The sequence below is a fragment of the Hyalella azteca genome, unplaced genomic scaffold, assembly GCF_000764305.2.
Source record: "Hyalella azteca isolate HAZT.00-mixed unplaced genomic scaffold, Hazt_2.0.2 contig14006, whole genome shotgun sequence".
Taxonomy (NCBI): Eukaryota; Metazoa; Arthropoda; class Malacostraca; order Amphipoda; family Hyalellidae; genus Hyalella; species Hyalella azteca.
Window position 1 is genome coordinate 11443 of NW_025943907.1, and position 14207 is coordinate 25649.

At 39.8% G+C, this 14207-nt stretch overlaps 1 protein-coding gene across 1 annotated transcript in view; it reads left to right on the forward strand.

Annotated features, from left to right (window-relative positions):
* The window catches only part of LOC108670809 (dedicator of cytokinesis protein 1), a gene marked incomplete in the record, with an annotated part of 40197 nt that overhangs the window by 7618 nt on the left and 18372 nt on the right, over positions 1–14207 (forward strand). The window contains 12 exon segments of the mRNA XM_047883912.1: positions 737–930; positions 2798–2955; positions 3482–3605; positions 4074–4242; positions 4947–5023; positions 5391–5531; positions 5894–5997; positions 8818–8982; positions 10527–10697; positions 10951–11127; positions 11332–11506; positions 13862–13990. Of these exon segments, the coding sequence (XP_047739868.1) occupies positions 737–930; positions 2798–2955; positions 3482–3605; positions 4074–4242; positions 4947–5023; positions 5391–5531; positions 5894–5997; positions 8818–8982; positions 10527–10697; positions 10951–11127; positions 11332–11506; positions 13862–13990 (1784 nt within the window).

The window sequence follows — 14207 nt, forward strand, 5'->3', positions numbered from 1 at the left end:
GGACCGGGCTTTAAACTGCGCAGACAAATCGTTGTGAAAACTGAGCGTGTGGACCGGCCTTAAGAGTCGGCGACAGGCCTACGGCCTAATAAACGCCGAAACCGCTATTATTATTATTATCAGCGATAACCCCAAATGATACGATAACTCACAGTTTATGAATAAAAAAAAAAAACTAGAGCTGTGACTCTTAAACCCGGAGGCATTACAGGACATACGAGATAAAATTTTCAATTCAATTCCTGAATCCCAAGTCATTTCCACAGAAAGTATAGATAATTTCGGCAACCTTAAATAACTGTATTTATGGGCCAAGTGCAATTACGGAACCCTGAATGATGTACCTTGACAGCTTGACTATGCATGTGCTAAAGTCATGACCGCACTGCATCCCTTATGTTAAGGTTAAGTATATTGCTGCATTATTGCATTATAGAGAAAATCTGTGCCAATATGGTAACTGATGCCTAATCAGAAAATACGGTATTAATTACAATTAAGCAGCACACTGGTCAGGTCGGAACGTAATCTCTGTCGATTCGGTATACGTATGACTGCTCACAACATGCCTACAACTATTTATCTTTACATATTTTTTAGTATCGTTATTAAGCGGCTTAGCTTGAAGAGGCCGAAATTTGAACGAGTACGGTGCGAAAGCAACGCTTGCTCCACCAAACATTTGTTTATTGCAAGTGGGCAATAACTATTACGAGATAACGCATTTCCTTAACAACCCACCACCTGCCGTTCAAGGAAGTGGTGGTGGCCAAACGCTTGTGTCTGTCCGAGGTGATCGTGCCAGGCTACACCAGGAACGACCTCTACATCACACTCGTCGGCGCCGAGGTCTCCAGGGGCAACAAGCTCAGCGACCGCAACGTCGAAGTCTGTGTCCGGGCCTACGACCACGAGAATATGCTCATCAAGGTCTGGAGAATTACGTAGCTCTTTATCTCACATTTATATGTAGAAGGCATATAACCAGTTAATAAATGTGAGGAAAATTCTCTCGCTGTTGATGTGTGGCGTATAATATGTATAAATTACTAGTCAATTTATAACTCCAATATGTTTACTATGGTGGGCAAACTACGAACATTCGTGAGGGAAAGTTAATCAATATCTGCCAGCAAACCAGTATAACTTGTATTATTTTACAAAACATATGCAGTATGTATTGAACTGGATATATTTTCTGATCAATAATTAATTTTTAAATGTGCTGGCCAAATCACCCAAGGCGTTGATACTTGAAGTCCGTAAACATTATTAAGATTCAAAATTTGCTTCAACGTAGCAGATAAATCATTTTAATATATTATTTTAAACAATTTGCTCTAGCAGGCGAACGGATTGTTTACTGTAATGATTTGCTTTTAAACAGCAAAATTAATTCATGAATTTTCGCTACAATTCTAGATTTATTGCCAACAACTCTAGAACCTTCTAATTTTTCTTTTTTAATTTTATGATGAAGCCAAAAATTGAATACCTGTGCACTGGTGACAGAACGGCCTGTGTTACGGCGCTGGAATCTAATTCTGTTCGAAACAATGCCACTCAAAGTACCTGAAACCGATGTTTTTTGCGATCCACTCTTACTGTTATCTTCCTAATAATTTAAATTTAAATTTTCCTTTATGTATCCAAAGTATCCAAACCACAGACCTTATGAACACATTTTTATGGCTTCAGTTAGTCGTTTACATCATATTTTTCAGTTTGGATGCCGTCACATCGCAAAAACCTTACTTTGAATCCCCCTAACTAAGTAATCACCCCACACATTTCCCCTCACTAAGTAATGCGCCACCCATTTTCCCCAATTAAGTAATCAACCCCCCACATTTTTTATAATTTATTTATTTATTTTTTATCTTATTTTATTTTCTTTATTTCAAGCTTACCCACTATCCTTGAGACGTCTTTTTCTTCAGGATTAAACATCGAAAAATTTTCCTTGCAATCCTTACCTTCCCTTTTTTGCATTGAATTTATCTAACTTTTACTGCTCCAGCCTTACTTTCATCATGTCATTTTGGACCTTCACTTACACTGCCATGTTCCTGTTCTTAGTTTGTTCTTGATGCGACTTTACTTTTTAGTCTTCCCATGATTACTTGCGGCTTCTCACTTACTTCGTCCTTCTGTTCATCCTAAGTTTTAGCGGTGTCTGCACACACGTTCAATTTATTCTTGTACATTCTGTGCAAACTTTTAATTTGTTCTTGTACATTCTGCACACACATTGAATTTATTCTTGTACATTCTGCACACACGTTCAATTTATTCTTGTACATTCTGTGCAATATGTATAAATTACTAGTCAATTTATAACTCCAATATGTTTACTGCGGTGGGCAAAACTACGAACATTCATGAGGGAAAATTAATCAATATCTGCCAGCAAATCAGTATAACTGGTATTATTTTACATAACATATATAGTAGGTATGTATTGGAGTGGATACATTTTCTGATCAATAATTAATTTTCTAAATGTGCTGGCCAAATCACCCAGGGCGTTGATACTTGAAGTTTGTAAACATTATTAAGATTTAAAATTTGCTTCAACGCAGCAGATTACTCATTTTAATATATTATTTTAAACAATTTTCCGGCTCTAGCAGGCGAACGGATTGTTCACTGTAATGTTTTGCTTCAAATGGCAAAAATTAATTCATGAATTTTCGCTCCAATTCTAGATTCATTACCAACCACTCGAGAAGTTTATAATTTTTGTTTCTAAATTTTACGAGGAAACTAAAATTGAATACCTGTGCACTGGTGACAGAACGGCCTGTGTTACGGCGCTGGTGTGAGTGGTACAGCAGAGTACCGAACTGTGACATACCATCACGAGGGCCGGCCGTACTGGTACGAGACGGTCAAGCTCGCGCTGCCCATCGAGCAGTACACGGGCGCTCACTTGCGATTCACTTTCAACCACAGGTGGGTCAGAGCTACACGGTATTATGGGTCAGGACTACACGGTATTATGGGTCAGGGCTACACGGTATTATGGGTCATGGCTACACGGTATTATGGGTCAGGGCTACATCCTTAGTATCCTTAGTATTTGTTTGGGACATAGCAGTCCCAGGCCACGATGGATCGCCGCCTCTGATTATCGTTCATCCGCCCTCATTTGGGCCACCAGATGCACGATGCTGTTGCTTGNAAACGATGCTAAATATGTAGTAAATATATAACTAGTATAATAAATATAACTAATAGTTATGCTAATATAAACCTACCAAATATGTATTAAATGTCACTCTTCATAATCACTGTTTTAATGGTCTCGCAAAGAAAAAACACTTGCTGTGTAATAAATATAGGTATCACTCTTCATAGATATAATATGATGAATGTGCTTTGTTTTAGGTTGCTATATTTCTTCATTTATTGAAACGGAATATGTTGAGTAGTTTATTATAATTTATTATGAGAGTATCTGACGATATCTTGTTAACAGATCGCTTAGTGACGGTAAAGAGAAACCAATTCGCCCGTTCGCCATCAGCTACACGCGTCTCATGCCTTTGGGAAAAAATGGCACTACGCTGGACAACAAGCTGCACGAGCTCCACGTCTATAATGTACGTGAAATACTGTGACTTTAGTCGCAAATGTTGAGAAATTCTGTGAATTTTGACGCAAATCCTCTGAAATTATGCAATTTTTTCTCGCAAATCTTATCAATTCCTGTAACTACTGTCTCGGGCTGTTGAAAGAGCTCCGAAAACAAAGTTTTTTTTTTTGTGAATTGACGGAATATCTAATGACGAGAAAACCAATAGAATTTGCATTGAAAAGTTCAAGACTTCGCATTCGCGCATGCAAGCCCACTAAAACTGCTCAAACAGAAGTATAATGCAGGTAGTATCGATATGTACTGATTGACCGAAGAGATATCAGGTAGTAACTAGTAACTATGATACAATGCCGATTGTATCTATGCAGGTAGCAGCAATGATACAGTGCTGTATGTATCAGCATGTGCAGATTGACCCGACGAAATGCAGCTTGTATGAATGATGAAATGCAGTTTGTGTCAATATGTGCAGATTGACCTCAAGAAATGGTCGGAGAACAATTTCGACTACCTGAACCTGCCTTCCCTGCGGTCAGAACCTCTGACGGAGAACTTTTCTAAGCCCGCCGGCCTCAGCCACGCCTCTAAAGACTCCCTCTCGATCTCCACCGTCTTCTGCTCCACCAAACTCACGCAAAATGGTATCTTTGTCAAGGCAGAACTTGTATATTTTATTTATATTTTATTTTAAAACTTTTCACGGTCTTCTACACCTGAAATAACTCGTGTGAAGCAGGTTTTGGCGTGGACTTTTAAATCGTCAAAAAATATTGTTAAACATTTGAGGAGACTCATATTTTCTGACTGTATGTGTTCTTCTGTTTTTTTAATGCTCGTGTCGAAAAGTTTTTTCATGCACTTTTTCATCACAAAAATAAATATTAATTAATATAAAACTTTGGAGGACGCACCGCTCCTGAGAACTAACACGAAAAAATGCGTCACTTATTCTTATTAGAAGAGTGGAATCCATGTAGGCATTCAGATAGATTATAGATCTGTCCAATCAATTAAATGATTAATCATTATACAGATTATAAATCTGTCCGCGTAGCGTTCTGATTTTAAATATTCTTCTCATTTTATAGCCAGCAAGCGTACTGTTTGTAGACACGTTCAAATATTATTGTTGCTGTCTCCTGCGACTTATTCAATGGAATCTAAATGGCAAGAATTGCCTTGATTATATTTTGTAATTAATGGAATATTAGTCGAATGAAAAAGGCAATTATTCAAATGAGTAATCATTAATGGATAATTTGTTACGAAATATTAACACATCAAAGTTGATGGAGCTTATTTGAAGATAAACAAAGTTAAATAAATAATATTTGGGTTCGTTCAGTTGACTTGCTGCGGCTCCTGGAATGGAAAGGAAAGACACACTCTGGGGACTCGAAGATCTCTACGCAACCTAGCCAGGTCAGTTCCGTTAATATCCTCACTTTATATTCCCTAAGTCCTAATTAGTTATTTGCTCTTACTACGGTACACTAAGTGCTTAGAAAATTTTCTTGTTAGCTTCGTATATGATTTTTATAATTATTTGTAACCGATGGGTCTATAATCTTAAAAAAATAGGTTATATTGTCTAAATTGCGACTCGCTTCCTGCATGTAGCACTTAAATGCACTCACACAAGGGTAAAAGTGTATCGCTATTTGAATAATTTCACACTAATTACTCTGAGTGCAGGGGCTGCCCAAGGCTGACCTCCTAACTGCTTTTCATATTTTTCTTGTTTACTTTTTATATTAGTGGTTTAATAAGACCTCCTCGACGCACTTAGGGGCTGCTGAAGGCTAACCTGAAGGAGTGCCTGACGCAAGTGTTACGGGTACAGTCAGAGGAGCTGGTGACGTTCCTGAAGGATACTCTGGACGTGTTGCTGCAGCTCCTTGCGACGACCGATGATGACCTTAATAAAGCTGTCTTNACCAATCATAGATAAGAAAATAGAGCGTAAGTACTTACGTTCACTTAGCCAGTTTTGAAAGTATGGCCCCTGGTCCAGACCATCGTAACGGTTTTGTTTATCTGCCAAGAAAATGAACAATATTCGATTATGGTTTTCAAGATTATATAGTCGTTTCCTATAGTATATGTATAATGGTTTCCTATAGCATATAGTCCACATTTCTTCATGAACGACTACCAGTCAATTGCGTGATATGTATTCTACATCCCGGGGCACACTTGTTTCTTCCTAAAGATACGAGTAGGAATATTCATCAGGGTTTCTTTTATAACTATCACTTCGAAATTATTCATTTCTTGTTTTGTGTTGATAAGATCGAGGTGATGTATAACGCGGGAGTTCAGCGGAGGGGCGAGTTCAAACAGCCCGTCGTGAACTTCTACATTGAAGAGCACTTCAACAGCGACCTCGTGTACACGTGAGTTCCGCCTATGAATGTTCTTAAAAACGTTCAACTCGTGAAAAACGTTCACTCCTTGAAAAACGTTTACTCCTTGAAAAACGTTTACTCCTTGAAAAACGTTTACTCCTTGAAAAACGTTTACTCCTTGAAAAACGTTTACTCCTTGAAAATTGTTTACTCCTTGAAAAACGTTTACTCCTTGAAAAACTTTTCCTCCTTGAAAAACTTTTCCTCCTTGAAAAACGTTTACTCCTTGATAAACGTTTACTCCTTGAAAAACTTTTCCTCATTGAAAAACGTTTACTCCTTGAAAATTGTTAACTAGTCCTTGAAAAACGTTTGACCCTTGAAAAACGTTTACTCATTGAAAAAACGTCTTCTTTTGCGAGAATTCTTCTTCTATCTTAAATTATGCTCCTTGCAGAACATTTGTTCCTGAAGAAACGTTCGCTCCTATAAGAGCGTTTACTCCTTGCAGAATAACAAAAATGAACACCAAACTGGTGACAACAATAGTAAAGAGCAATGTGGTGCAGTATTAACAGTAGCAATCCCAATAATAATAACTTACAGGAAGCTGATGGGGCACTACATCGAAAAGATTGCTCAGTTCCCGCGGCTGTCATCTAAGCTTAGTATCCTTGGTATTTGTTTCGGACGGAGCAGTCTCAAGCCACGATGGATCGCCGCCTCTGACTATTGCGGATCCGCCCTCATTTTGGCCAGTTGATGCACGATGCTGTTGCTTGCTTCTCTCCGCTGGTAGTGTTACAGGGGAGGTCGATCTGGGATTGTGCTCAGGAACACGTTCAGTCGTCTCTTGAAGGTCTCCAGGGTGAACTCTCCCTCTCTTAGATCCTTTGGTAGGACGTAAAACAGCCTCGGCCCTGCCCCGGAAAGTTATCCTTCACGCAGGAATTGAAATCTGACTGCAGACCTGTTACGTAGTGGGGGGATCTTGCACAGTCTCCCCCTTCTCTCGTTTAGATATGTCTCAATCCTGCAGATCTCGCTCGCTAAGTTTGGTGCCATTCCGGTTACCATTTTCCATGTATACAGAATGACCTACCTCTCCCGTCTCCTCTGCAGTAAGTACAGACCCAGGTGCTTCAACCTCTCCCAGTAGTTCAACTCTTCCATCCCTCTGATCCTGGAAGTGAAGGTTGCAGTTGCCGCATTGCGCTGAGTGTGAACATGGTCCAGAGCTGGCAGCAGTATTCAAGAATTGGTATTACAAGGGCTCTAAAGAGTGTGATCGGTTCCGCTTCTCTCGTTTTGAACGTCCGCCAGATCCACCTCATCTGTCGCCTACCTCTTGCGGTTATTGCCTTTATCTGATCACCAATTTTGACATTTAGTATTCATCAACAGTCCTATATAGATCGCGAACGTGTCGCTTCTCTTCGATTTCCGAGTTGTCAGGTGCTAGTTGCTCCATAACAGCTCTTCCACTACCTCTGTTTCTCAGAATCTGAAACTGAGAATCTGCTCAGAGGTCTTCTTGCAACCTCTCGCAGTCCTTCCTGTCCGTGATGGTCATTAATATCCTGGTGCCGTCCGCGAATGACGTTGCAGAGGCGTGATTCACTGCCACATCTACGGTATGTCGGCGATGTGAATGAAGAAGAGGATTGGGCCGAGTACCGTTTCCTATGGTACTCGATCCATTCTTCATCCTAGCCTCGCTCGATCTCGAGCCTCCTACAACGACAGCTTATAGTCTTTCTGTTAGGAAGCTGTGGATCCATGCCAGCAATTCACCTCCGACTCCCAGCAGTCTTAATTTTCTGAATAGCACTCCATGGTCAACTATGTCAAACGCTTTCGCGAAGTCCAAATACACCACGTCCACCNCTGTAGGCCTAAAAAATTACTGCGACTGAAATCGAGTCCTGTTTGTTCTTCTTCACTCCGGTAGGTTGTGTTGGCCGGTGTCGTAATTATTGGAACTGCCCTGTTTTTCCTTTGATTATGATAGATTCGCCCTTCCAAGAACTGATTTTTTTAACTATGAAGTATTTTCTGAAGTTTTGAGTTTGGGATTAGAATCTATCCGGTATTCCGGGGAGGAAGTATCAGAGTCCCGTCTCTCTCCGGCGTTATCTCTCAAACGAAGATAGAGTATAAGGTGATAAAAATGACAGTTATATCGTTTGCAATCTACATTTTTAATAGTATTCCAGCACAAAAACGGATGGTAGTATTAACAGTCTCAAATTTTTGCATCCGCGTTGGTTTTTGCTTCCAAATGTTGAAAATTTGTGACAGATCTTTGGGTGAGAATAATTACAGTTCATTCCTTAATTTTCCCAATCGCACTTGCCCTGAAGATATCTCCAGCAAACTAGTTTCTTAACAGTTAAATGCTTCTTGTTCGAGGCATTTAAAGGGGAGATGGGAGGGAAACGAGGCGGTCAAGGGTTGGGGTTAGGTTAGGTTAAGTTAGGACGGCGATGGCCTAACCTAGGACGGGTTACTATGTCGGACAGCAGTGAGGGATGCGGGAGAGGGAATAGAAGGACTAAAGGGAGTAAAGGGTAACCGAGCTTGAGTGGAACAGAGAGACCCATTCATGGTAGTCCTATTTTTCTCCCACGCTAGAACAGCTTGCACACTTTCCATGTCTTTTTTCACCCACTCCTCGTTCATCACGCATTTTCTATATATAAATGATGCCCTAGTTTTTAAATATCTTGCTAGTTGGTATTCTGGAAGTAGTGAACATTCGAAGTGACAAGCTGTTTAGGTACTTAACAATAATTATAATAGATAATAGCAACGTGGTTACTTGCCAATAACAATAAATGCCAACAATAAGACTAATAACAATTTCAGGAAGCTGGTGAAGCTGCTGCAGCACTACATTGACCAGGGCGCGCAGTTCGAGCGACCGTCCTCTAAGCTGATCCCGACGCGTACGTCGTCAGCGTCGAACTTTGAGCGAATGTCCGACCCGACGTTATGTGACGACACCGTCAGCCTTCCTGACAGGGACAGGCTGTGAGTATTGGCTTAATATTGGCTCAGTCTGCCTGACAGGGACAGGCTGTGAGTATTGGCTTAAAGTATTGGCTTAGTATTGGCTCAGTCTGCCTGACAGGGACAGGCTGTGAGTATTGGCTTAATATTGGCTCAGTCTGCCTGCCAGGGACAGACTGTAAGTAAATATTGGCTCAGCCTGCTTGGCTGGAGGAGTATTGGAATTTCAGAATTATCAGCAGCATTTTTCATCAGCAATCTGCATCACAAATTTAGAATCATCAGCTTAACGCTGACAAGGCTATTAGTTTGCCTGTTAATTTAAATTTCCCGCCATAATTGATTTATTCTTTGAATGATTTGGGTGGCTGAAATGCGCTGGCATAGGCAACTATCTTAATTTGTATTTTTTTTTTATTTTAACTTAATTCGTCTCATAATTAAATTTGTCCCAGCCTAAATAGTTAGTGATTATATATAACTTGTATGGCCGAGATGCGTGCTTGCGTACAGTTTTATCTAATGAAATATAATGGTGCAACTTATCCACGCGACAACATTTCTTCTCGCTTCGAGTCACCGACATGTGGAACAACCTCCCTGAAGATAGATATTGTTGACGCTCCGAGTATGAATGGACGCGTTCAAGAACAGACTAGGCAAGGCCATGCAGGAGCATATGTTTAGTCTTAAAATGCCTCGAACCCTACGGAACAACTGATATCTAGAAGCGATTTTAAATCTACCGTCCGTTGAAAAGATTTGATCAAAAGGCCAGTCTAGTCAAGAAAAGTACAAGAATCGGCGACTGGCCTATCCAGGCCTATTTCTTTAATGCTGAAGAAACTATACTACTATAAGCTGAGCTCAGCTCTGCATGGACGTATAAATTCCGCGACCGTTGAACTTTGCAGTCTGATTGGAATTGTAGCGAAATTGTTATTGTTTTCCATCAGAGCTCGTGCAGCTTGTTGGTGTTTATATTGCTGATATTATTACGCATATTGTAAGACAGCAGCTTAGTTTGTCATACATTTTTTGTATACTTGCCGCCGAACTTGAGTAGTGTTTGCTGTTGTCCTGTAGTTAGTAGAAGGGAATTTCGTCCTTATAATTGTTGCGGATTGAAAGGTTCTTGCGTATCGATTGATTAATGTTTTTATAATCATCATTAATTAAGTAGAAAAACTAGAAATATTAGGTAGATTATATTCTCTAATAAATAATTTTAGAGTTATCAATAATGTGACTCGTTCATGCGTAAATTGTTTGTTGTCTGAAGGTTCACATGGTAGAAGATAAGTACACTCATGTTCTCATGTTGGAATATAATAGTATGAAATATAATAATAATAATTAAAATTGAACACTGCAGAATAAGAGCGGAGGGTAATAATATTAAAGCTGAGCACTCACATGTCTACATACTAGACGCTAAAGTTATGCTCTAATGTGCGTCATTTCAAAGCATAACTTTAAGCATAGTTAAATGATATAGTCATGCAATAACAGATGTTATTTTAAAGCATAGCTTAAAATCTAAAGTTCTGCCCTTCATGTCGCAGTCTCTCGGACTCAGCGCTGCAGAACGGCAGCATGTACAGCAGCGGCAGCGACGACATAAAGTCTTGCAGTAACACAGCTCTGGTCGACCTGCGCAAGAAACTTAACAACATGCTTAAGTGTCTGCCCTACATCGTCAAGTTCATCGTCAAGTCCAGGCAACTTCATGTTGAGTAAGTACAGTAATTCTAACGCATTCAAACATTGATAAGGAGTGATAAATGATTTTCTTAGAACACCTCGACATTCGTGAAAGAATGGCATTTAAGAGTGCCATGATATTTATATGCTGCATCACGTTTACGTCACTTTTGTAGCTTTTCGTGATTTGCTTCATTTACTCCTGTTTGATTTATCAGCACTACCTAATTATTTTATTAGTATTATTATTACTATTCTTATTATTATTATTATTTATTATTACAGGAAACAAAATGCAAGCGACGACGAGTTCAAAAAGTCCATGGACAGTCTCTTCGAGTCGCTCGCCGAGCTCATGAAGAACAAAGACCAAGCGATGGTCATACCTCAGGGACAGTGTCTTAAATACCTCCCCGTCATCATCCCTGACGTCATTACTGTCTATGACAGGTTATCCCTCAGGTCAGTTGCTGTCTGTGACAGGTTATCCTTCAGATCAGTTGCTGTCTATGACAGGTTATCCTTCAGGTCAGTTGCTGTCTATGACAGGTTATCCTTCAGATCAGTTGCTGTCTATGACAGGTTATCCTTCAGGTCAGTTGCTGTCAACGACAGGTTATTGCCAAGATAAGTTACCAGAATGTTGATCCGTATAATATTTTCCAGCAAGAACCTGATCCTGATTTTGGAGAGCCTGGGCCTGGGGTCTCTGATCCCGCAGAAGCTAGTGACGATGGGCCAGATCTGCCACAGCGAACTCTTCTCTGACGACCGATGTAGGGAGGTCCTGCTACGCGCCTTCCTCGACCTCATCTATACACAACTCGCCGACTCTGTTCAGGTCAGTGGTACTGCCACTACCACCACTGGTACTGCCACTACCATTACCACCACGTCCTCGTATTGCTGCCACTACTGCGTCCTGTTACTCCTGCCACTGCCACCTCTGGTACTGTCACTACCACCTCTGCTACTGCCTCTACCACCACGTCCTTATAATACTGCCACTATTGCATCCTATTACTACTACTGCCACTACCACCTCCACCACGTCCTCGTATTGCTGCCACTACTGCATCCTGTTACTACTGCCACTACCGCCACTGCTACTGTCACTACCTACCATTTTTACCACGTCCTCATTATACTGCCATTACTGCATCCTGATAATATTGCCACTACTACCACTGCCACTACCACCTCCACCCCACCACGTTGTCACAATACTGCCACTACCATTACATCTGCCACTACCCTCGCTATTACGTCCTCATATTACTGCAGTCACTGTAGAAGCACTGTAATATTACTGCTGCCGCTTGCTGCAGTAACAACAGAAGCAGTCTTGCAACACTGCGACAGAACAACAATATTACGAATACCATATAGTATCACTACTAGGTAGATGCTACGTCATCACAAATACGACACGACTTCACGGTAAGTCCCATGGTAACTACGACATAGCTATGTTAATTCTAATAATCCAGAGGAAGTAAAATCCACTTATAGGATTTATCTCGTGTATATAAATCGACTGGTGCAACATCGTCGTCTTGCTGGTGTTGCAAAATAAACTGTTTCTGGCAACCCTTGCATTTACATGACAAGCATGAGCTTCATTTGATAATTTCATAAATAATGTTTCAAATCTTAGTTTGGTTTACTTTTCTTTGAGGATCTGCTATTAATTTTTATATTTCTTGAAGTCTCTTGTTATTTTGAACTATGGCTTGCGTCACCTAACATGACGAGCGTTGAAGCGATTCGTTATAAATATTTTATTATAATGAATATCTTATCGCAGTGAATTGTACTCAACCATTGCCTTATGCTCGGTTTTGTTTGATGCTTAATGGTGCACGTAATGTTTAATATGTGAAATTATATTTTTCAGATTTTAATTTGGCTGTACAATTTTTCTGCTTCATGCTTTCTTAATTATTGTAAATAAAAACACATTTTTTGTTAAATATTATTTTATATAGGTTTCGTTTCACGTGTTGCCACCTGCATTTCTCACTTACAATAATGATTAAATTTACATTCAAATTCTTTCATTATTCACAACTTTCCTTATGGAATAATTTTTCTCTTTGTTGCATTTTCCAGGCCAATGGAAATTTTAGAAGAAATGAAAAAATCTAAATTCTCTTTATTTAATTTAACTTTAATTTTGCCCGTAGAGTTTAGAAGAAGTTTCATCTAATTCTGTTCGAAACAATGCCACTCAAAGTACCTGAAACCGATGTTTTTTGCGATCCACTCTTACTGTTATCTTCCTAATAATTTAAATTTTTGTTTATGTATCCAAAATATCTAAGCCACAGCCCCTTCCGAATCCTTTAAAATATTAATTTTCGTTTAAGTGACCAAAATATCCAAGCCACAGAAACACATTTTCTATGGCTTCAGTTAGTCGTTTACAACATATTTGTCAGTTTGGATGCCGTCACATCGCAATAGCCTTACTTTGAATCCTTCTACGAAGTAATCCCCCCCCAACACATTTTCCCTCCTTGAATTAAAGTTCTTAGTTCACTTGATCATCCTGCTTTTCGCTAAGTGCTGCTCAGTTCACTTCTTGCACATTTCTTCTATTAATTATTTATTTAAGATGATTATTTTTTGATTTCTTACATTTTCTTTATTTCGAGCTTTCCCATTCTCCTGATTACTTTAGGATTAAGTATCGAAAATTTTTCTTTACCATTCTTACCTTCCCTTTTTTGCATTGAATTTATCTAACTTTTACTGCTCCAGCCTTACTTTCATCATGTCATTTTGAACCTTCACTTACACTGCCAGGTTCCTATTCTTATAGTTTGTTCTTGATGCGACTTTAATTTTCAGTCTCCCCATGATTACTTGCGGCTCTTCACTTACTTCGTCCTTTTGTGCATCCTAAGTTTCAGCGGTGTCTGCACACACATTGAATTTATTCTTGTACATTCTGTGCACACTTTTAATTTGTTCTTGTACATTCTGCACACACATTGAATTTATTCTTGTACATTCTGCACACACGTTCAATTTATTCTTGCACATTCGGTAAACACTTTTAATTTATTCTTGCACATTCTGTACGCACTTGTACTTTCTTTTGCACCGCTGACGGTTGCCGACGGTACAGTGGGTTTTTGGCGCACTTTTACTTTAATTTTTACCTTATTTTGCTGTGGTGACGTCGGTACAGTGGGTGCAGTCCAGAAGCTCGACGCAAGCCGAGAACTCGAAGAAAAAACTGTGCAAGCGTCTGGGAGACGAGGTCAAAAATATAGACCAGGGGCAGGCTCTCGAAGCCCAGGTGCAGAAGACGCGTGAGGTGAGACACACGCTCGCATCTTGTGGTTCGGGTGGAAATTATACTCTTGTTATACTCATGTTATGAGTGTAACTCATATGGGCTGAGTATAACTCATGTGGGGTGAGTATAACTCATGTGGGGTGAGTATAACTCATATGGGGTGAGTATAACTCATGTGGGGTGAGTATAACTCATGTGGGGTGAGTATAACTCATGTGGGGTGAGTATAACTCAT